This window comes from Phyllostomus hastatus, unplaced genomic scaffold (assembly GCF_019186645.2).
Source record: "Phyllostomus hastatus isolate PE091 unplaced genomic scaffold, TTU_PhHast_1.1 phas_contig_58, whole genome shotgun sequence".
Classification (NCBI taxonomy): domain Eukaryota; kingdom Metazoa; phylum Chordata; class Mammalia; order Chiroptera; family Phyllostomidae; genus Phyllostomus; species Phyllostomus hastatus.
The window spans coordinates 42362304-42386572 of record NW_025333916.1 but is presented as its reverse complement, the minus strand read 5'-3'; the positions used below and the strand labels follow the sequence as shown (position 1 = coordinate 42386572).

At 51.7% G+C, this 24269-nt stretch overlaps 1 protein-coding gene across 2 annotated transcripts in view; it reads left to right on the top strand.

Moving 5' to 3' along the window:
• Positions 1 to 23702, top strand: part of ANKH (ANKH inorganic pyrophosphate transport regulator) — a 121430-nt gene extending 97728 nt beyond the window's left edge. Inside the window, exons 8-13 of one of the 2 annotated variants that reach the window (XM_045848203.1) lie at positions 1765 to 1860; positions 17306 to 17435; positions 19755 to 19878; positions 20429 to 20528; positions 21278 to 21427; positions 22250 to 23702. In XM_045848203.1, the coding sequence (XP_045704159.1) occupies positions 1765 to 1860; positions 17306 to 17435; positions 19755 to 19878; positions 20429 to 20528; positions 21278 to 21427; positions 22250 to 22363 (714 nt within the window). In that variant the 3' untranslated portion in view covers positions 22364 to 23702. The remainder of the gene's footprint in view (positions 1 to 1764; positions 1861 to 17305; positions 17436 to 19754; positions 19879 to 20428; positions 20529 to 21277; positions 21428 to 22249) is intronic. The other variant, XM_045848204.1, reaches the window with a different exon arrangement.
• Positions 23703 to 24269: the final 567 nt, after the last annotated feature.

The window sequence follows — 24269 nt, the reverse complement described above, 5'->3', positions numbered from 1 at the left end:
AGCCGTTATGTGAATACGTCTGTCCCCCGGAATCTTAGACACCCCTGTGTGGACTCCTAGGATGGCCGCACTGACAGTTGAAATCCTCAGCCTCTCTGTGGATTGCAGAATAAGAGATTTAAAATTTCCTGCATAACTTCCGATGGTTCTAGCTCAGTATTGGATGGGGAGAACTTTCCCTTTATACAGATTCTCTCTAATGTGTAGTTTTCATCTGTAGAAGAGCATGTTTCTGAGCAGATTGGGCAAATAAAACACAGATGCCAATGCAATGATACATGCTAGTTTACTCTAACCATACTTACAGAAATATTTTCTATTTTAAAAATGAAAGTGCACCTGAAGGCACTGAGGCACGTTACCGTCACCATGGGCGATGTGTGCCTAATTCTTTCCAGTGCTGCCGCCCTCTCCCTTGGCCCACCCAGGTACCATCCGCACAGATCCCTGGGGTCAGTGGAGATGGCCAGGAGTCCTACCCTCTGTGATTTGCACTTGGCCATGGGAACAGTCTGTCACCCAGAAAAGCAGATATGCTTTAGAGGCTGGAAATAAGAACAGGTCAGCTCATCCAGAGCCTGCGCTGGCGGCATCTGTTGGGAAGAGATTGGAGAGATGGCCTCAGCCTCCAAAGCTAAGGAAGCATCAGTAGTTCTTTTCAAAGTGGAACCTGAGCGTCTTGGCTTGTGTGCCTTTCACCAGGCTATATGCAGGAGTATGTTTTCATTAGTCTTCTCGGGGCCTAATTGGGTCCATAACAAGGTGGGAGATACTTTTCTCTGCTGGTTTTCACAGTCGAGGGCCAGGCATGGATTGGGTGATGGGTACACTCAGCAGTGGCACTGGGGTGGCCTCAGCAAGGCTCTCAGATTCAAGAATGTGTAAGAAAACATCTGAGCCTTCTGCTTTATCTGCTTAAAATTCAGTTTAACAAAGGCTTTGAAGCACTTCTCATACTCAAGAAAGATTGTGCTAAGTTGCAGGAGCTAAAGAGATGGGTGAGACACACCGCCCATGTCTCACTGGGGCTTTGACCCAGCCCCTGAATACAGGCCATGACAGCAAACCTGCTTCGGGTGGTCTGTTTTGCATCCCGGAGGCAGGATGAGGGAGGGGTCCCACAGGCAGGATGGAGGGGAAGGATGAGAGAGGCTTTAAGGAACCGATGGGCTGTGAAGATGGTGAGCCTTGAATAAAGGGGTGTTTGTGACAATCAGAAGATCCCACGAGAGGAGGAGGAACAAAATTACAGAACCCTGGAGGCACCAGTGAGTTAAGGAAGAGCAAGAGGGTCCCTTTGGGGTGCAGACTGAAGAGTCATGGCGGGGAAGTGAGACTGGGTCACAGCAAGGAGGGCCTCGAATGGCCAGTCTAACTTACAGTCCATTTGGTGGGGAGGGAGGGCCAAAGGCCACAGAGCAGGGCCCTGGTGTTCAGGGAGGTGCCCACAGTGGCCAGGGGAGGGCACAAGCCGAGGCCCTGGACTAGCGAAGTGGCACCCAGCACCAAAGTGAGGGAGCTGTTCCAGGAGACACTGCCTGGCGTTCGGTCTAGAACTCCTTCTGGTTAATGTCCACGTCCAGAAACCTGAGGGCCGCCTGAGCGAGAGAGACTCAAAGGGACAGCCATCTTCTGGGCCATCACTTGAACTCTGTATTTCAAACACAGCACATACGACAGGGACGAGATGCTCTGTCAGATGCACGCGCGGTCAGTTAGGGGTGACTCAAAGCCGCATCACCACTGTCCTGTTCTTCCCCCTAGAATAACCCCAGCAATAAGCTGGTGAGCACAAGCAACACGGTCACGGCGGCCCACATCAAGAAGTTCACGTTCGTGTGCATGGCCTTGTCGCTAACGGTAAGGAGAGAGACCGCCGCCTCCCCTACCCTTCCCCATTTTCGTTAAGGAGAAAGAGTTACGTTAAAGGGAGATGTCATGTATTCCATAAGGTGATGTTATGCGCAGATTAATCAACAACCTCTTCAAATCATTCTCAGCCCAAAATGTGAACGATCGTTATGCAGGGAAGTCACTGAATTCCTGAACCGAGGGCCGTCTTCTGGGCTTTCCTCGGGGCTCCTCACGTGCTGGAGAAAGGCAGGCTGTACCTCGCACTTTAATCACACTCGTGTCTTGCCGAAAAATTTCCAGCCCATTTTTGAACATCCAGAGTCAACCATCCCTTTTCCAAATTTAATTGGTGCTATTTTCATTTCCCCAGTAAAAGCGCCTTTCCTAATCACGTTTATGCTGACGCATCCTACTTATTTATTCACTGCTCAGCATATACTGATGGAGGCCCCACCGCCTCCCAAGCCCTGTGCCGTCTTCCCAGATCCCGCTGTGCACGGGTGCGGGTCACGCTGCCCCGTGGGCAGGGCTGGGCGGTGACTCTGCACAGCCTGAAACGAACAGCACCCATCCTTCCTCTCTCAACTCCCTGGCAATTCAAGTGTAGAGGATAATGTTCAAAAACATGGGGGAAATACTTACGCACACCATAATCCAAAGCACATGGTATGTAATTTAAGGTTGTCTATAACACTTATCGATGGTAGCAAAAAAAAAAAAAACAAGAGAAAACCCATAACATGTATAAACAAACTTACATGTAGACAGTGCCCTATGGATGAGGACAAGAGAAGGATCAAAAGACACACAGGTCTTCTGGACCCCATTGGTTCCCTTGGTGTGTGGTCCACGTTTCCTGTGAAGTCCTGCAGAGGTTCTCCGTTTATTTAGTGCAATGCAAGTGTCTTCCCGAAATGCCTATGTGTGTGTGTGTGTTCAGTTCTCATCATAAGTGACTGACAGCGGGACCTAAGGGAGTAAAGTGTGTTGCCTTCTGCTGGTGACAGGGACACGGTGACTGCTGTCCCTCTCAGCGCTGTCGCAAGAACTGTTTAGCTTGATGAGTCCTGGTAGTGGTCCTTTCAAATCAAGCCCTCATATGTTTTAAACCTTTAGTGGGTATTTTTTTCAAAGTCCACAGCTTAATATTGGACCCATTGATCCAGCACCTGACTAGATTGTAACAAGGGCAACATGAGACAAAGTGCCCATCGTGTAACCCCTCTGACCGCCAAGACATGATCTTGCATCCTTGTGTGCTCAGCCACCGGTCCCTCCAACCCAGCCCCTCCCACCTGCCTGTCTGTCATGAAACGGTGGGGCGGGGTCAGAAATGCAGTCCGGTGCCACCTGACCAGGGGGATTTCTGGGAGCATGCCTGTTTGCATCAGGTCAGGTTACTCCTGCAACCCGGCCCCCCAGTTTGCATTATTTCTCTCTATGGTATGCAAGTATTTTCATGATTCCCTAAAATATTAGCAAAACACTGAACACCCTTGAGTCTGTTTAAGAGTATGTTAGGAAAAACAGAGAAGGTTTCTGCTCCAGGCACAGACCTCAGCTCTTGGACACCATGGCACTATTAACACTGCAAATTGTTCCCTCGTCCCCAATCCCCTCGGTTCCAGACTAGCATTTTACCTAGTGGTGCTTATCCCCCGAAGTCGGTCCAAAACTTTGATCCCTTCTGCAGTGTCCCCCTTGAATCTTATACATGGTGTCTGTTTTGGCACAAAATCATAAAAATTACATAGCTTCTGTTTAACATGTCGGTACACGCCTGCCTTGTAAAAAGAACACATGCAGAGCCACCACCGGCACAAGGTAGAGAACCACGGGGAAGGTGCTGTTCTCCCCCAGGATGCTGCAGGTGCAGAGTGCCACCGGGGCCTGTGTCACACGAGATGTGGTTCCCGGGCTGCACCCCTCGGCTCTCCTGGGGCACGAGCAGGTTTATTGGAGGTAGCTGGCAGTCACAAACTGTTGTGCTGCAAAAATGGCAAAGTCACTCAGTGGGGACTAAGTCACAGACATCCAGGAATTTTATTTTATGACTTTCTATGAGTTTTTTTTCAATCATTTTTATCAGCCTCAGCTTAAAGGCAGAACCACTGTGGGGAGCGCTTTTCTTCTAAGCCAGTGGCACCCTGTGCAGGGCCCAGCCCTCAGCGGGGTGCGATGCACAGTCTGGGCCCTCCCAGCAGTGCTCGCAGGAAGACGTGTGGACCCGACACAGCTGCGGTGCTCCTGGCGTCTCGGTTTCCTATTTCAGCGCCTGCTCACACGCCCCAGGTGTGCAGGCTCTGAGCACAAGCCCATTCCCGGTGGCCTGAAACTCGCGGCGCCCTATTGCTCCACAGCAACTCAGCGTGTGGGGAGTCAGGAAAGCCCAACTCAAACACCTCAAAATGTTTTTTGTAAATTATCTCAAAATATATAAAAAAAAACACCCAGTAGGCGCATGTACATCAGGCAGCATGTGGAATGAGCACCACAAGGACATAAAACACCGGATTGGCATGCCGAGTGGTCATTTTGTATGTTTAATGAAGCCAGAAACCATTAGACCCAGGAACAAAGAAAACAATCAAAAAACCATCTGGTCCCGTGGAAGTGTTTCCCTGGCTTGCCTCTCCCAGTGCTTAGCTGTCACCTGCACCTGCAGACAGACCACAGAAGTGACTTGGAAAGTTGAGTCACTTTCAGCTGACCGATGTGTGGCCATTGCTGAAAACACTTTTTATTTTTAGCTTCATGGGGTCGTTACTGCGTCTCCAGCTCTGGGACAGACAGCCCACCCGTTCAGGCACACAGAAGTCAGCACCGCGACGTGTGCCCCGAGAGCATTCTGGGGTCTTTCCGGGCCTTCCGAGCCCAGGACAGGGCTCAGAGAACCACACTGCCATGCTGAGAACAAAAACATGTTTGGCGAACAAGAGTGCCTGGCAAACCTACCCGCCGTTAATCAGGTGCCAGGAGGTTTCCAGGGGCTTGTCTCTAATCCTCCCTGAGAGGTGGCACTTAACCCTGTGGTTTGAAGAATAAATTGGGAATTGGCCCCTTACCAAAAAAGAAGAAGTTTCTGGAGAGCCATGGTGCACAGGTGGAGCCAGGACATCTAAAGTGGAGTTGGGTTCATATGCCCTGAATGTCCCTGGGGCTCTTGTGGCACTTGACTGCCCCCTTTTATTTTAAAGGGCTGAGAAGAGAGGTCCAGGAAAGAGGGATTTAGCTCAACCTTGAATTTTGGGCCACATAGCACAGTGGTTATAGATGTGGGCCTTGAAACCCCAGGGCCTGGGTTCAAGTCCCGGCTGTACCACTCACCATCTGGGTAGCTTTGGGTAGGTTACTTAATACTATCCACCTTGGCTTCCCTAGCTGCCACCTGAGCATACGCACCCTGTAAGACTTCTTTAAGGATGAATAGCTGACATAGCACACGCGAAGAAGACCAGCTGTCATCATCTGTGATTCTCGGACACGTGGGCTTCCCGCTGAGGGCAAAAGCGCTGTATCCCTGAATACGCGGTTCTTGGTATAATTGAGGCCAGTGAATAATTTTTATGCACTTTTCAATTTGGATATATAATGCCCTTCCAGGGGTTTTTTTGTGGGATTTTCTTTTGGTGTTTTTCAAAAACTCAGCCCCTTGATAGATCCACACCTCCCTTCCATAGGTGGGCCTCAGGCATGCATGAAACACAGGCACCCACTGTTCTCCCTGAGGCTTGGGGAAGCTCTCGGATGTCCATCACGCCTTCCTGTTTGTAGGTGGAGAGAGTGCTCACTCCACCTTTGGGCGTCCTACTAATTTAAAATGTCAGTTCTCCGCCCCGGATGGTGTGGCTCGGTAGACTGAGCATGGGCCTGCAAACCAAAGCGTCGCTGGTTCAATTCCTGGTCTAGGGCATATGCCTGGGGTGTTTCTCTTCCTCTCCTCCCTCCCTTCCCCTCTCTCTAAAAATAAATCAACAAAATCTTAAAAAAAAAAAAGTCAATTCCCTACAAGCTGCAGTGAGTCCAAAATGAGAGAAAATTAGAAATTTAGGCTTCTAGCTTAGACATCCCGTAGATCTATATACACCAACCAAATATTAGAAATGCCAGTGAGGAGAGATTTTAAGCCACATGTGTGTGCATTGCCAAAATTATGAAAGGCCTGGGCGGTGGAACAGACACTTTCAATGCAATAGATGATGCTTAGGGGGCCTGTTTACAGGCCCAGCTGCACAGAGAACGAACACGTTCCTATTTACTCCTGTGGTCATTCCGCACAGGCCTGGGCTGCTGCGATGTGCCGGACTCTGGGACCACCGCAGTGAAAGAGGCCCAGAGGCTCCTTTCTTAGGGAATTTATAATCAGAAGACAATTTATAATCAGGCAATAAACATGCATTGCGGAGTTGGGTAGCATGTTAGTTTCCTGTGGCTGCTGTGACAAATTACCACAAAGCTGATGGCGTAAAACAACAGAAATTTGTTCTCCCACCGTCCTGGAGGCCAGAAGTCCCAGCTCAGTTCACTGGGCTGAAATTAAGGTGTCCGCAGGGCACGCCCCCTCCGGTGGCTTTTAGAGAAAAGTCTGTTCCTCGCCTCCAGCTCCTGGTGGCTGCTGGCATTCCTTGGCCACGTGACTCCAGTTTGTGTGTCTGTCTTCGTGCTGCCTCTTCTTCCCTGTGTCGGCATCAAGTCTGCCTCTGCCTCCTTCCTGCAGGGATACTTGTGACGGTATTTCAGGACCACCAAGTCAGTCCCAGCTAATTTTACCTCAGGATCCTTCATTTAATCATATATTACCATAAAAAGTAATGAACACTTGTTCTGGGGATTAGGGGTTGGATATATTGGGGGGAGTGGCTATTATGCAGCCTGCTACAGGGATTCACAGGTCTTTGGAGGAAAATTAAGTAAAAGGAAAGAGGGTGAGGAAAATGTTGTTTTGGACGAGACAGTCAGGGAAGGTCCTCCTGAGTGTGTTACAGAACAACAAGGGGGGGGCCAAGGGGAGCCAAGGACCATATGCTATTACCAAAAGGAACCCCCCAGGTTCGTTATGTCGCCGCCTATAGGAAAGACATCTCTCAATGCCAGAGATTCGTGAAAAGGAAAGGAAATGTTTATTTAATGCTATACAGACTTAAGAGTAATGACTTAATGCCTTCATTAAAATCCCAAAGTCCCTTAAAACACCCACAAACACACACAGTCCTTCCTTCCCCTCTTTGCCCAGTCTGGGGTACTGTATCTCAGGAAAAGAAATAGAAGTCCATGGCTCAGGCAGCCCCCAGTTCTTCCCAGTTATCCGTCTCGGCTGGTAGGCTTCCCTCAGTTCACGGCACCATCAGCTGTGTCGCTGGGATCTCTGCTAAAGCCATGTGGTGGTTCCCCCTTCTAAAGCCGTGGGGGTCCCCACTCTGGGAAAGCTGCATGGTTCTCTCCCTACACAATGGCTGCAGGAGTCTCCACTCAGCCAAAACCATATAGTTCTCCCTCCAATGGCTACCGTGTCTGGGTTTAAATCCCCACGCCAATCTTCCTCTGCAGCCCCATTTCTTACTCCTCCCACAATTGGCTACACCTGCCAGCACTCTCATATCCTCCCAGCTTTAATGAGCTGCCATCATGAGTCTGGGCAGGAGTGGCCCCATGTCACGGAGCCAATCTTCTCCAAGCTCCCACGCAGGCACTATAACTCGGGGGACCTGCCCCCAGTTACATTTTGGTAGGGAAGTTACTTCCATCCCCCCTGGCTCAGAGCATGGCCACAGCTATTTAACATATCTGTGCAACCAGGTAAAGGTTGTAGGTATGTTAAATGACCACATCAGAGGTTAGCTGCAAAGCTGTTGCTATGCAAAACAGCTCTCAATGGCCCTGCTCCATGTGTCCCTTCCCCCAGCCCACACCTGTGGGGGAAGGGGGTGAGGACATTCTAATATTTCCTAAACCTTGAGTTCTGGACCCCATTCCAAATCCCTATTTGGGTCCACCCTCTTGGCTGCACCCTGTAACAAGGGGCCACATTTACATGTACAGAGAATGTCCAGCAGCCCAGGGCTCCCTGCACATGTGTATCTGTGACCCACTGTGGACGTGCACCCCGTGTTTTAGTGGCACCTCGGTGCGCGCTCCCCTGCTCTGCTTCACCCCTTCTTTCTGCTCAGGCACTGCCTCCGTGTCTCCTTCTCTCTCCAGGGTCAGCCTCTCCCAACTTCCTCATTTAAATTTGTTTAGGGCTTCCAACCTTTTAAAAAAAAGTGAAGGACACATACCAATCATGTCTTTATCCACAGGCAGACTGCACTTCTCCTCTCCTTGGTGTTCAAACTTCTTGAGAGGATCACCTGAAAGCACCCTCCCCCACCTTCCTGCTGCTGTCTACCAAGACCATCTGTCCCCATCTCTGGCCACCTGCCTCCTCCCTCGGGAGCAAAGGGGCCCTGCTTCCTTCCTAGGTCATCCTTTTGATTTGCACTATTGCCCATCAATTGTTATCTACTTACAGAGCTCACCCGGGTCCCCACTGGCTCCTTGCCCCAATGCCAGGAGGCCCCATCCACTTATCATATTCTGCATTTGGTGCTGCCCCTCCTCCCTCCCCTGCTCACGCCCCACCCTCTGGGACACTGCCCTCGGCTAGGTCTCCTTCCTTCCTTCCTGATAGTCCCTTCACAGCCTCCCTGGCGGAAGGTCCCCCATTCCTCCCTGTGATTGAGCCTCAAGCTCTGTGCAGCTGCCTGCCTCCTGACACCCTCTCTGCAGAGCCTGGGTGAGGACGTGGTCACTCTCTCGCACACAAGCGGCCAGCTCCTCCTGGACCATCAGGCAGTGTCCATTGCAGGTGTTCTCTAGGTCCCCAGCTCCCTTCAGTGAGCCTTGTCTGGGAGGGGTCAGGTCGGAGGCTGCCGGAAAGAGGAGCGGACGGAGTGATCTGTGGACTCCAGGCCCAGAACGGCAGCAAAGCATCTGCGGGCTTGCCCGTGCCTGCCAGAGCCCTTGAGGCCAGGCGGACAATAGATATCATCAAGGGGGGCCGCTGTGGACCTTGAGGTGATGATGCTTAGTCTTTAAAACGTTTAGTCCCAAAGCTCAGGCTTTTAGAACTCTAGGGCCCTGGCCAGCAGGGAAGGAAAGCAAATGGCGGCGGCACGTCAAAGAAGGAAACCGGCAGAAAAAATCTGTGCCGCCAGGTTATGTCTGCCTGACACACTGAGGTCACTCCTTTGGGCGGGGTTCAGCTCGTTGCAAAGAACACATAGGCACAGCCCATGGGCACAGACACGGTGTGGTGAAGTCCAGGGGTGGGGGATGGGGCCGGGGGCAGTGGGCAAAGGCAGACGTCTGTAGTAGTGTCAACAATACAAAAATACCGTCTCTGCTGTTCATGCAAGCAGAGGTGGCCCAGCCCCACCTTCCTGTTGCTGACCTGCCCCACGAGCTGTCACTCAGCCGGCCTGGCAGGGACACCGCAGGCCTTACTCCGGCCAGGGTGCCATGCTGACCCTGTGTCCCCAATGAGACCCGCCTCTTGGAGCTGTGTTTCCACTGGGCAGCCCCACGATCCGAAAGAAAGTGACTGTGTTGTGCATGGGGGAGGACGGAAAAGACCAAAGGTGAATAAACCGAACTGAACACTTCCTCCTCTGGTGCTCCTGAGAGCCTGGTGTGTACCAGTGGACCCTTGGGGTGCCTTTAGGTACTCCAGAAGTAGGGAGGGAGCCAGGCTTCTGAGTCCCCAGGCCAGGGTGGAAGCCCCAGCCCCTCGCTTTACCAGCGAAGTGACTGGGAGCAAGTCACACAGCCCGTCCAGGCCCTCGTGTCCTCCTCGGTAAAGGAGCAAAAAATACTGCCCTTCTCCCAGACGTTATGGTGATTAAACGAAATGACCTATGGAAAGCTCTTGTTGTACCGTAATTGCTAGGAGTTACTTCCTTCCCGCTGGCCCTCTGCCCTCCCTCCTCCCTTCTCGCCAAAGCCTCGTAGTCCGGCCTTCACTTGGGAAGTCGCCGCCTTGTACTGCAGATTTGAGGGGGTGATGAGTTTGCTCAGGGGAACTCAGAGGAGGTTAAAGCAGTTAAGACTGGTTCCCACACTCTACCTAAGTGCTCAGGATAAAATGACAATGCAAATCCACAGTGCAGTCTTAAAACAATTAGCAAATGAAGGGGCACACCCTGACGTTACCAGCAGGTTCCAATTTTTTCTTTTCTTTTCTTTTCTTTTTAAAGTTTTGTGTGGTAAAACACACCTAACATAAAATTTCGCATCTGAATTTCGCATTCTGAGTGTACAGTTCAGTGCATTCACACTGTCGGGCTGCTGCCACCGCTGTCCGTCCATCCGTCCGTTCATCTGCAGAGCCCTTCTGCTTGCAGACCTGAAACTCCAGACTCACTGAACACCTCCCAAACCCCTGCCCCCTTGCCCCACCCCCCGCCAGCCCCAGCAAGTTCGTTTGACTGTTAACAGTCAAGGAAAAGCAAACGCTAAACAGAAGCTGGGTGGGAACTTTCTAAATATTCTTCTAATCGGAGTAAGAATAGGAAGGAATTAAACATTCTGCAGAGAAATGGAATGGGCAGAAGTTTGACAACAAGGCGCCCTCTGCAGGCTTGGTGCATGGCTCCCCCTGCTGTTTGAGGTGTGTTTTTGCTTTCAGTTAATATACCTTCTTAAGAACTGAGCATCTTCTTAGGTCAGAAAGGAGCACTGAATGCTCTCATGAATGTGTCTGTTTAGCGGTTTCATTAACTTAATGATAGTTGGGGTGACTTAGTTTTCATATTCTTTAAAAATAACTGATTTTAAAAACTTATTCTGAGAATATTATCTTCATACCAGTAGATGTGCTATAATAGTGGTTGGGTCAACTCCCTTACGAAAGTTTTCCAGGTGGATGGGAAACAGGAGTTACAACGGCCAGCAAGCCACATGGAGAATGTTAGGTGCTATGTGAGAGACTGTGGTATGCTTGTCCCAGATCCCTGGCCTGGGAAAAAAAAACAGACCTCGGAAAACCGAGCTCTGTTTCTCGCAGTAGCAGGTGGAATTTACTGTGTCTATTGCAGCCTGATAAAATTTTCACGTGTCTGACCCTACATAAAAAGTCCCTTGCATTTTCTCACTGTATAGTGTTGTAATAATATTTATGTATTATATATTATAATATATGTTGTCATACATTGTAATAATAATGATGGTCCTTCCTCCGAAGGGCGTCTCTCCCATCAGCCTCCTGTGCTGCCCTGTGGTTGGTTGTCCTGCCTGCTCACAGGGCTTTTCGCCCAGCCCCCCGCCCAGAGGACGGGTCAGCTCTGCAGGACAGTAGCCCCATTCCCTGGCCATTGCTACAGGCCACTCCCTGTCACCCCTGTAGTGCTGCTCCCCAGAAAGTGGGTCCATTGGCCATTTTCACACATTATGTAGGTTTTAGGCATTTGCAGTACAGTAAAATGGCTTTTTTTTTTCCCTTGAAAATTGGGACTCACCCTGGTTCTAAGAGCCATCCTAATGGAATGCTGTGTCACTCCACCGAGGATGTGGTGACTTCTAATGAACTCACCACTAGCGTTAGGAAGGCTCTAAGAAATGAGCCCATCTAGTTCATGTGGCAGTTGGAAATGCAAGTGAGAAACTGTGGTGAGGACACACCATAGGATCCCCAGAAGGCAGCCAGTGCTCACTCATGTCACATGGCTCCCTCTCCGTCATTCCCCTCACTGGCCCCTCAGCACATCCGGTGAGCACGAACTGCAGACACCCCCAGATTCCACCACCTCTCACCTCCTGATGGCCCATCCCCTGGCGTGCACTGCTTCTGCCCCGGCCCCCACAGTCTGTTCTCACACAGCCTGTTCTCACACAGCCTGTTCAAATGACCATCTGATGGCATCTCCCCTACCCACAACCCCCCCTGGCTCCCATCTCTCTGGGAAGAAAAGCTAGAGTCATGACCACAACCTACAAAACCCTCAGTAGACTCCCCCACCCCACCTGCCCCCACCACATGTGTACCGCCAGTGAGTACAACCCAGTGCTACGGATCAGAGTGCCAAGTGGCACCCCTCGGGTCCACATCAGCACTGTCTGGAAATGCAAGCGAGACGGGCGCGTGTGTGTGGTCTGAGTGTCCTTCCTAGTTCGGGCCCTTCCACCCCCAAGTAAGTCCAATCAGTGCGCCCTCCGCGTGGAGTGACGCAGGGCCCAGTGTGCCAGGATGCCGGCCGTGAAACCCCGCTGTCAGCCCCTCCCTCTGAACTGAGACTTCTTACAGCCTGTCATGAGCCCGTGTTAAGATTGATAGTTACCGGGGTCCCTGTTGTTTTAAAATGTTTTTCTGGTAAAGAAAAAGGAATACATGCTCTGCGTGGAAAACAGGGAACAGTACGAAGAGGAAAATAAAGTCAGTCCTAACCTCACCACACACGTCTCACCTAACAGTGGAGATGGCTCCCCTGTTAGCATTGTATCAGGGTCCCAGGAAACCTCTTACAATCCCGATGGTGAGACCGATCGGTCTCACTCTCTGGGCCCCACACGGTAGAAGCACTGGTACAGCTCACAGGGCCACACACGCACTGCTGGTCTGGCATCCAAGATGCCCAAGCAGCTGGCACCAGATTGTAAGTCAGCTTACTCACCAAGCCCACAGTCCAGAGCCGAGGTAACCACTCTTCCCATGTGGTATTGTTGGGGGTTAACCACTGGCTTACCCAGTGGAGCATTACACCCAATTATAGGGCTGTTGAACCTTTCTTTCTAAGTAAAAGCCCCAAATAAAAAACAATGCCCGGGACCAGCTATTTTCACTCAAAGCAGCTGCACGTATTTTACCTCTTCTCACTGCAGGGGACGGGAATCTGCAGCTTACTACTAATGCTGATTATTCCTGGTAATGGTAGCTTGGGGGGTTCTGGAAACTAAGTCAAAACCAGAGGCTCTTGGCCATGTTCTTCCATCTGTGGAATGGAACCCTCTGGGGACAAGCAGAAATGGCTGTCCCTATTGTGTCTGGGTTGGTTTGTGCTCTGAGCCCAAACGCCGACAGAGACCGCTGGCTTCTTCAGTCCCAACCCCAAGTTCTCAGGAAATGGACTGGGGTTGTCCCGGGGCAGGTCAAGGGCTGACTGTGGGGGAGCAAGCAGGTCTTGGGAAAGGTGCCCCTTCTGTGGTTCTGGCCACATGGCTCAGGCTGTAGCATCATTGACCGGGGCTGTTATTTCTGTAAGGTTTAGGGCTTCTTCCATCCTTGCTGCACACTGTAATAATATTTGGGGATCTTAATCTATGGTAAAACGTTGTCATTAACTCAGCTCATCATTATGGGGATTTAGAAATGCAAGGTTAAATGCTGCCCCCAATGCGAAACAACTCCATAAATGTAGAGAGTGCTTTTAACGGATTGCTTCTAAGGAAGATGTTAAACTACTCACTGACCCGCCCATTAGGAATCTGGCCGAGGCACATACACTAACCAGAAACCTCACATTAGGGCCGCGGATACAGTGGCTGCTCCCCAGGGTGGGTTAGTTTCCAAGGAGGCTCATACAATGAAAGAAAAGAGAATGCCGGTGACGGTGCAGGCGGAAGGCCTGTCTGGAGTGGACGATGTGAGAGATGGAGCTATGATGAAATACAGGTAAGTGTTTCAAAGTTCAAAGTGGAAATGTTATGGTCAGTGCCTGGTCCTCAGAAAAAAAAAGCACTGTCTATCAAAAGAGCAGTGAGTCTGAGGTCTCCTCCTCCTCCTCCCCCTCCTTCTTTCTCCCTCCCCCTCCTCCTTCCTTCTTCTCCCCTTCCTCATCCTTCCCCCTCCTCTATCCCCCTTTCCCCCTTCCTCCTCCTTCTTAATAACCTTTTTATTTTAGAATCATTCTAGATTACAGAGACATTGCTAAAGTGGCAGAGTTTTCACCTACCCTTCACCCCTCACTCACATTTTATTTGCCACGGCTCATCCATCACAGCTAAGAAACCAACACGAACTCAACTCCACAGTTTGTTTCCCTAGCTTTTTCCTCGCACCCTTTTTCTGTTCTGGGTTCCCATCCATGTTACTGCCTCGTCCCCTTAGCGCCTCTTCTGATCTGTGAGAGTTTCCCCGACTTTGCTTGTTTTTGAGGCTTTATACCACTTTGAAGGAATACGGGTTAGGCGTTGTGTAGAATGTGCTCAGTTTGGGTCTGTCTGAGGTTTTTCTCATGGCTAGATGGGGCTTGGGATTCGGGAGAGGGAGACCTCCTGGTGAAGTGCCAGTCTCCTCATGTCTTATCAAGAGTGTGTGCCGTCAGCAGGACCTGTCGCTGCCGCAGTCAGCCCTGGCCACCTGGCTGAGCCGCTGGTGGCCAGGGCTCCCCACCATGAAGGCACTCTTCCCCCTCCCACGCGGTCCTCTCCTTGGACGTGCTACTGTGGTCAGCCCACACTTCTGGATGGGGACGTGTAGCTACGCCTCACCTCCCTGGGAGGAGAGCATCTACATAAATTAGTTGAAATTCTGTGCAGGAGAGCCGTCCCTGTGTGTTTATTTGTATCAATATTGGTTCGTGGGTATTTATTGGAGACTGTGGGTCATCATTCAATACTACACTATTTGTTCTGTTGCTCATGCTGTTCCAGCTCTGCCCATGGGGAACGCTTGCTGCTGGGCACCGTGTTCCTTGACCTATTATTCCAGGCTGATCACCTCGTCTATTTCCAGCCCTGGTCCTAGAATGAGCAGTGTCTCCAAGGAGCCCTGGTTCCTTTTGTTACGGAATAAATAGAAAAACTGAGATCTGGGCCCTGAGTGGGTGGTTCTATTTTGCTGGCTGCTTCCTAATGGGATGGTATTGACAGCAAGCTCTGCAGCAGAGAACCCACCCCTGCAGCTGCTCCGGGCAACAAATCATGTTCATTGTCAGTAGTTTATTAGGTTTGTGTTCTGGTTTGGAAAAGTCAATGTCATGAGGCTCTGCAAATATTTGAGGAACACAGCATGCCATGGTCAGCTGGGGAGGGCATGTTCTAAGTCAATACTCCCCTGGGCGAACTCATTAGAATTTCGCTTGAAATAGTCTTTGTTAGGTTAACTTCTAGGACTTCTTGTTTTCTGCAACAGACTGGTTACATTCGGTCTGGTCATTGGGTTAGGGCTCAGTCCTCTTCTTAGGGAAAGCTCACCTGCAGACAGGTACTGCAGCTTTCAACTGGCACCATACCTATTTGTATGCTGCATCTACTTCTTCCTGGCCAGTGCAAGAAATAGCACTTCTTGAGCAACTTCCTGGAAGGCAAGGAGTGTTTTCATACTGGAAGCATGGCAAAGGCAAAGGTTGACGTCAGACACCCCAGAAAGAGACGGAAAGGAAGCTTCAATACAATACCTGTGGCATTCGTTCCCTTTAAGCAATTACCTGTGATTGCTCGAGCCCCAGACCAGCCTGACAGCCCTCATTACGCTGGTCTAGAAGACCGAGCCTAGGCTCTGGGTGTGTGTGTGGCTGAAAACTGTGCAGAGGCACCTCTGCGGCTTGTGGCCTTATAGGGACATCTGGGGCATGCTCAGATAGGTACCAGAGAGAGAACAGGGTGGTTTAGTTGTGCCAAGTTAAATCAAACTGTGGAACTTTAGAAATGGAATATCAACACCACCTTGTGAGAAGTTCTATTAGGGATCTATTAGGGATCTATCAAAACTTACCATTTTGTTTTCACGGAGCCAGAACTGTGGTCACCGGCCTGGGTTACTGGATATCTGTGTAAATGTCTCAAGTGATTTGGTTGTGCCCACTATTGAATTGGACTCCCTCCCCCAAAGGTTGCTGATATGCCCTCCGATGGTGCAAGAAGCCTCCAGGCGAACATATCCAGGCAGAGAATCCAGAGAGGAAATCACCTGGCTTTGCCATGGATGCCTGCTTGCACTGTCCTCTCTGACATGCAATGACCCCCTCCATTCCCCTTGGTTTGTCGTAACCTAAAAGCCACTTTACAGTGATTTTGCGAAGCATAGAGAGGTTGCAACGTGAGACATCATCTCACATTCAGGTAATCACTGGCTGCATAGTGCATGCACCATTACAGCGAGTGTCCCAGAAGCTCTCATTCTCAGCAGAGCATGGCCTAGGGGGTCTCACTTCAGCCACTGAGGAAACACCAGAAGGAGTCACCCTCTGCAGGTCCCGAGGCACAAATCAAGTCCAGACTTGGGGGGAGGGGGCTGCCACTTCTCTTGATCTTTACAGCTCTGCTGCTGTCGAAAATATTTGTCAGGGAAGTGCATTGTGTCCCCCTGCTGTGCTCAGTGTCATTTTGCAGTTGGGACATGAAATCGCCACCATCCCTGGGCTGCAGGTGTGAGCAGCACCACACAGATTCATACTGGCAGCTTTGCCGCAAGAAAAACGATGACGAGGCCACTCGTGCGGGCCACTAGGTAACAAAGCCCCTGAGCTCCGAGAGGCTGGGTCTGAGGAAGCGCATTTCCCTTCGTGTCGGAGACGGGCTGTAAGCTGGCAGCACGCAACAGGGTTAAACGAGAGTGGGTCTGTTGTTTTTGAAAACCAGTGGGATACTCTTCCCAGGTGCTGAAAATACATGACAGAATGAAGGCTCCGCTGCATTTATAAAGTGAAATGTATGATCGATCCCCCTTGCTGCCCCCCGGTATTTCTTTTAAAATATCTCACCATGACATAGAAAATACGACCAGTCTAATTCCATGAAACTGCCTTTACCCAAAGCCTAAAGCGTTATAATCTAAAATTTCAGTGTTCAGTTCTTATCCAACTACAGTTCATTTTAATAATGCATTCGCTTTTGTTTTAGAGGATAATCACTCACGTCTTAGAAAGGGAGGAAATTATGAGATGGAACTGGCATGATTTTAGGTCCACGTTCCCTTGTTGTTTAAGGTTCCTTTTTCTCAAGACGGTACCATCAGGCCGCTGCTTCCCCCTCTGTTCTCCGAAGTTCCGACTTCATAGCTGTTGTCTCTCCTTCTCTGAACCCGACCTTGCGGTTTCCCAGGCCTACAACTAACTGCGCATTACTAGTTCCTTTCCGTTAGCTGCACGATTCCACGTGGCTCTGCATACGTCCAGACACTTTCAGGACACTTTTTTATAGTTTGGGGAAAGCTGTAAAAATTACCTTGATAAGCATTTCACCTTGAACGGACTGAGATGCTTAAGGGTCTAGTTCCGCCTTCCGTGAGAGCACACTGGTCCCCTCCACTGGCCTGGTTACCCTCTTGGACGCATCCACACCTGCCCCATGACCACCCGGGTCCCGTGGGGCAGATGTGGCGGGGGGCCATGCCTGTGTCAGCAGGTGAGAACAAAGCAGCTCGAGGACCGGTCCGCCAGCGCCCTCTCTCTGCATATCCCGGGATAGCAGAATGCCTGGCATCCTTATGTCACTCGTTCATGCCCTTTCCTCACCGCCTGGCTGATTGTCTCTCCCCCAGCTCTGCTTTGTGATGTTCTGGACCCCCAACGTCTCCGAGAAAATCCTGATAGACATCATTGGTGTGGACTTCGCCTTCGCAGAACTCTGCGTCGTTCCTTTGCGAATCTTCTCCTTCTTCCCGATTCCAGGTAAAGAAAAACGGAACAACAGAAACATTCCTACTTACCCTTATGCCTGATTCAGTCTTCTTTCTTTGGGGCGTTTGCAGTCATGTCCCAAACAAAAAGGTACAAGTTCACAGTGGATTGGAAATATGGAAAGACAATGAAAGTTCAGGAAACAAATCAAACAGGGATAATTAATTTATTAAAGGACAGCGGCCACACACACAGTAAAAGGGAAGTGAACGCAGAGAGACTGTGAGAAATTCGGGGGCAAGAGAACCGCACCGCGTGCTGATTGTGGGGTGGGGACACGGCTCCAGGCCTGTATTCAAAGTCTTAGGAATGTATATTCAAAAGTTGACTTTCAGGCGCATTAAGATGTAAAGGGGGGAAGTAGACTATGAAATCTGGAGAAGTACAAAGGAAGAGAGGGGCTGCTGGAGGTAAGAACTTAGCAGCCGAGTTGAGACTAGACAGGGAAAGCCCGCTGCCAGAGTGGACACCGGTCTGGACGTCCCCAGGCCGGGAGGGCAGCGTGAGGCGTGCCGTCCAGGGTCCGGCCGCCATTCGTGGAGTGAGCAGAGCGGGTCGCAGGAGGGCTGGTCAGTGTGCCACCTTTTCTGTGACAAATGCAGCACACATGTACGTGTGCCTGCATGCAATACGTGTAGGGCAAGTGCTTGCATGTCGATGAGTCTGGAAGTAGCTCACCAAAGTGCTAACAGTGGTCGCCTCTGGGAATCAGGACTGGGGGGAAGACTTTTGTATCATATTCCGTTTTAGCACCAAATTGTATGTTATTATCTCTTAAAAATTTTATTGTCCCCCAAATTCCACCTAAATCATTGAGCTGAGGAGCCAAAAACTAGATAGAACCACAACAAGGTTGAGAAGCGGGCCATGGGGCTGCTTGAGGCCAGAACCAGCGGTGCACCCGGCAGCCCCATGCTGTCCCCAAGCCGGCCACAAGCTGCCCCTGCCCTTAGAGGCCGAACATTCCTGGAGGCTGGAGCTCTCAGGTGTCCCTTTGCCGGCTCTGCAGAAAGGAAAGAATGGAAGACCAGGGCCATTTGATGGGGCAGAGGGGAGACAAAATACTGGGGAGCCAAACTTTGGAAGGTGACGCCACCTAGGGGTGGCCACCCTCAATGGCGATTAAAGCACAGTCTCGACTCAGGGAGGGGCTGGAGGTCCCAAGAACTGCAGCTAGACTGGGGTGGGACTCACCGGTATCACCTCTGGGCCAGACTTCCTCACCTGCCATGCTAAGGGCTTGAAGAGAGCCATCGGCTTCCACCAGTCTTTGCAGCCTGCTGCGTTTAGGCCAGCCAGATCAGCATTCCACCCGTGTGCCCTCACCTTTGCCCTCGGCCAAACCCAAGTGTTTGTCTGTGCCTCTTAGACACAGCCCTCCACCCTGGGGCGGGCACGCCGTGAGACCAGGAAGACAGCAGGCCCCTCTCCCCGTGCACCGGGGACACTAGTGTTCACCCCGGAGCGAGCACTTCCTCTCCCCTTCACTAGGTCTTTGCCACTCCACACAGGAAAAAGAATGAGGCCTCACGCTTCCTTAAACCCGCTCCAGTTCCAGATCAGATGTACACGTACACATTCAGGGCACTTCCTGCTGCTAACGGTGTGTTTTCTCCAAAACCAAATCCAGTCAGTCCACACCTGTCGCTGGGGCCCCTCCATGGCCCTTGGGCTAGGCACCTGCCCTGCCCTCCCCCCGCCCCACAGCTCATATCTGGAGGGGGATGGGCAAGGTCTCTGTGAAACAGTGACCCATCAGAACGAGGACAGGGAACTGTTAGGGGACGGAGACAGGGAGGTGACTGAGGTCCGAGTGGTCAGGGATGGCTGGGAGGAAATAAGGGAAGTGGGAACAAGCAGCCCCCTCTCCTCCCCAACGCCTCTGTCTCCATGTCGCCCCACTGTCGGCAGGGAAGCCTGGGCTTCTGGTCCAGCATTTCTCTTCACTCAGAATCAAATTCCATCACCAGCAAGTTCTTTTCTCTGAGTTTTCTCTTTTAGAGGGGAAGGATCAGAGCTTGAGGCTGGGGGTAGGGGGGGCGGGCTGGGCGTAGCAGGAGCAGGCAGGCCCCCCGGGAGACGGCAGTCACCCTGGGGGGCGGGCGCTGATGCTAAGGGCTGTGATGAGGCAGGAGCCCAGGTAGGGAGGGGGCTGCCCCCAGCTCCGGAGCCTGGCAGGAAGGCGAGGTGATGCCAGGGTGGCAGCAGCAAGGCCAGAGTCCCTGAGGTGCAGCCCAGAGGCTAGAAGCGAAAAACTGTGGGACCCAGAGGAGCAGGTTGTCCCTGACGAGTCCTTTGCTCTCCCCGCAGTCACCGTGAGGGCCCATTTCACCGGGTGGCTGATGACACTGAAGAAGACCTTCGTCCTGGCCCCCAGCTCCGTGCTGCGGATTATCGTCCTCATCACCAGCCTCGTGGTCCTGCCCTACCTGGGGTAAGTCTCTGCAGGTTTGGGGCTGTGGGTCCTGCCACCAAAGTGCTCTGTCAAGAGGTTTACATCTTTTTTGTGTGTGAAATCCCCATGCATTTGTAGAAGTAGAAATGCAGAGTCATGTTTTATTCTCTGCCTGGGCACCAAATGGGAAGCTGTTGAGATCCGTTCTAAAAAAGTACTTTGGAGGTCAGGCTTATACGCAATATTCATTGAGCACCTACCATGCTTCCCAGTCTCCTGCAGCAGGGACGTTACTCAGTCCTTCCACCTTGGAAACCCACACTGTGCAGAGGAGGGGTGAAAGGTGCTGCTGGCTTTCTGGTGATGGGGATGTGGCCGGCCACCAGCAGATGCTGAGACCTGGAGGGGGCGAGGGAGACAGCCGAGACCCCTCCCCATGCAGGTGCACCACTTACTAGGTGCAGACCTTGAATGTGATTGTCAGATGCTTCTGTGGTCTGCACCTTTCCTGGATCTTCCTGCATTCCCACTCTGTGCATGCCTCAGTGCAGCTTTAACAAACTGACGGCCTTTGCATTCTCATCCCCAGGGTACACGGAGCCACCCTGGGTGTGGGCTCCCTCCTTGCAGGGTTTGTGGGAGAATCCACCATGGTCGCCATTGCCGCATGCTACGTCTATCGGAAACAGGTAAGAGACATGGTGACAGACACCACCTGCGTGGCTGGGAAGCCTCCTCCTCCCAGGTGCAGAAAGGCTTGGGTGGCTTCCTACGGGCCCACAGTGGTGGAGACTCCTCACACATCCCGTACCTCAGCTGGGCCCACGCTGCCCACCGTGACTTCAGGGGCCCTGCACATGAGCAACGCTCACAGTGAAGTGGCTGAGCCCTCAGCCAGGTCCGACAACAGGAGGACACTTCTTATGTGACTGTGTGGGCCACTCCTCACACCCAGCCTCACCTCAAAAGACAGTTGAGCTTCACAGGAGGGACAACTAAAAAATATAGGTCCTGCATTCCGCTGTTGCCTCTAGGGAACTGAACAGTGTAGAAATGAAATGATGGTGTTGACCATGCAAGAAAGCCCTGAAAGGGGGTTCCCTGGCAGCCAAGTGCCCCGAGTTCGTAAGTCCTTAAAAACTCAGCCTTGATCACTAAGGAATGACCGCCCTAGAAAATGTTGGGGTGACCAGGACGCTCTCTCACACTCTGTGCCCCACAGATCTCTTCCTCTCCAACCCCAGCTCCCATCCCACCACAGGGAGCCTCTCCTGAGCCCCACCGCACGCCCGCACACACGTGCACACAGTATTTACCTCAGCACACAATCAGTTTATCCTGCAGGGGTATCTCAGTACTTGGGAGTATATGTCTTTCCTTTCTAAGATAATGAATAATCAGGGAGCGGGCACCCCATCTGACATTATTCATTCAACAGAGAAGGGACGAGATTAACCAGGGAGTGAATGGAGGTGGAGAAGAGAAGGGGTCCAGGGGTATACCTCTGGGGGACACCACTGTGGGCCCCCCCAGCCATGGCAGCCAGGTGGTGACAGCTGAGATTGGCGGAGATTTGGACCTAACCAAGGTTGGTGTTTTGCCTGGCAAATATGATTAAAGAAAAGAGGGCAAGGAAGCAATTACAATTATTGAGCATTTCATTTAAGCTGGTGAAAGCGGGGGAGAGGGGACAAAAAGGTGGGTTGTGGGGACAGGGTCCTGGAGGGAGGGGCCAGACCACATGGCAGGAGGAGGAGGAGGATGGTGTCCCTGCATTGGCCTGTGGGTGGTGCTGAAGGTGTTGGTAATGACAAGCTCTCCCCCTGCGGAGTTCGTGAGCTGTGCAGGGGTGCTGGGGAACGCGATCTCCTAGGAAGAAAGGCCAAAGTGTCAAGAGTCCGGTTACTGCAAGGCAGGCACTGTGGCCGTGCAGCCACCGAAATTAGGACAGGCCATGAGCAGGGTGGGAGAGAATGGCAGCAAACCCGGTCTGGTCCGGAGGGAGGAACGGTCCAGTACCAGCAAGCCCCACGTGCATCCCAAGGAAGTGTCTGTGCTGCCGTGAGGATGAAGGTGGGGGAGCACGGCCCCCACTGGAAGGGGCAGCCGCGGGGAAGCCGTGTCCTCGGGTCGAGGCCGGTTTCCACCAGCTGACGGCATGGTGCCAGAGGGCGCTGGGGAGAGTCGCTGGGACAGGATCCCCCAAGTGCCTAGCACAGGGACGGGCACCCGGCCAGCACCCAGGTCGCCACACCGAAAGGCAGTAGCTGGACTACGGTGCGGCCTCCGCCAGGTCGCCCCAGCTGTTAACAAGATCCAAGTCCGATACCCCGGTGGCCTCCCCCTGCTCTCGGCTCTCCTGTGATGTGCCCCCGTCACAGCTCACACTTACGTGTCTTCTTTGGCCTAGAAAAAGAAGACGGAGAATGAGTCAGCCGTGGACGGGGAGGACTCGGCCATGACGGACATACCTCCAGCCGAGGAGGGGACAGACGTCGTGGAAATGAGAGAGGAGAATGAATAAGGCCCAGGACGCGGCGCTGCGGGGACAGTCGAGATGACACTCAGCCTCATCTCCTCTCCCACTGAGTTCCGTTCCCTTTTGGTTTCGGTTTCGGTTTCAGACACGCAAGAGGCCTTGATTTAAAGGTTTCCCGCACACTCTCCGGCATACTGGGTATGCTCACACGCAGGCGGGGACCTGGGCAATGGTCTTCGCCATCGCTTTGTAAAAACCAACGAAACAGTTGACTTCATGCCCCCGCTTCATGAAAACCCAAAAGACGTAGCTGCCTCTAGTCCGAGTGGACGCCCCCACCCTCGGACAGTCTCCACTCGGAACCAAAGGACCACGGCTCTGCCCTCCAACACCCCACGGCCACCGCTGCCCGGCAGGCCCCGCCCTGCCCCCTGTCCCTTTGCATCTCTCTCAAGAATCAGCAGGTTACAACTTGGCTTTCTGCGGTGGGCTTCGCAGTCACATGGCTATGCGGAGAGAGGGAAGCCAGCCAGGTGGCCTTCCTCTGTGGAGTCATCAACTGCCCACTGCACATGTGCAGAGGATCCACCGGTGCCCCCCTTCCCACGGAAGAGGGGACGTGTGGACGCACTGGGCAGGTGGATGGGAATGACCTCCTGTGGGAAAGTCTGAGATGCCACAGGAGCAGCCGGCTGACGACGTCCCACGCCCGCATCTCACCCGGCCTCCTCTGGGAGGGAGCGAGCTCCCACACCGTGCCCGCCGTGTACTTACCCAGCTAACCTGAGCGTCCTCGCAGAAGCGCTTCTCCAAATTTCAGCATCCTTCCGCATGGCTTCCCCCGAAGGCTTGTTCTTCACCCGCCCTCCTGAAGAGGGCGCTAGAGCAAGGGAAACGGAGCATTCTAACTCTGCGTGTTAGTTTTTACAGTGAACTGAAGCTTTAAGTCATAATCTCATTCTAATGCCAGGTTGCCGTATTGTAACTTTTGAAGTAGATGTATTACCTGGTTCAGCCATTCTTAGTCATAACCGTGCGGTACAGGTAATTCCAGTGTACTCCCCCTCTCACCACAGGATAAAAGAAGACATTTTATAAACAATATCAAAGTCACTATGTGATACTCCCTGAGATGACACATTTGAAATCCATTTAGTGCAGTCTATTTTTCTAAGTTTTGGAAAGCGGGTTTTTTCTTTAAAAAAAAATATGGACACAGTTCAGTAAATTCTTGATTTCGACAAAATTCCTAGACTGAAAGAACCTAGACACAAAAAATATTTTAAAGATATAAATAGATACTGTATATGTTATGTAATTTATTTTAGGCTATAATACATTTCCTATTTTCGCATTTTCAATAAAATGTCTCTAATACAACACGGTGACTGCTCGTGTGTCCACACGCCTGGAGACGGAGCGTGTCCATGAACATTGTCCAGACACAGTGTGTCCGCAGCGTCCCAGAGCCCTGCCGTTTGTACGCAGCTGTAAGGACCGGTGAATAAGAGCTGTTTTCCATCCTGGGTGGTGGGTGTGAATGGGTCAGCTGGTGGAGACACTGGTGAGGATGGAAATAGATGCTCGAAGGGCAAAAAAAAAAAAAAGACGAAGGAAAAAGGCAGGGCTTCTGTATTTACTGCTTGCAGGGCTGTGTGATCCCGTCGTTCCTCACAGGAAAGAGAATGTAAGCGTAAAGCCAGCCACGAACATTGCAGGGTTGCATTCGCATTTCTGGATACCCAGTGACCCTCGGCGGGTGTCTCCTACCGGGACAAGTCCTCCATAGACGTGGATGCTGAAAATTAGGACACGTAGCTTTGCAGGAGTTTCAGGGCAGATCTGAGACGATAGGGAAAGAATCTAGTTGTATCGACATTTTTTTAAAGTACATGGCTAAAAAATTAAACAGCAGAAATTTTTAACATGGGTGACTATTTCACACTGTGGG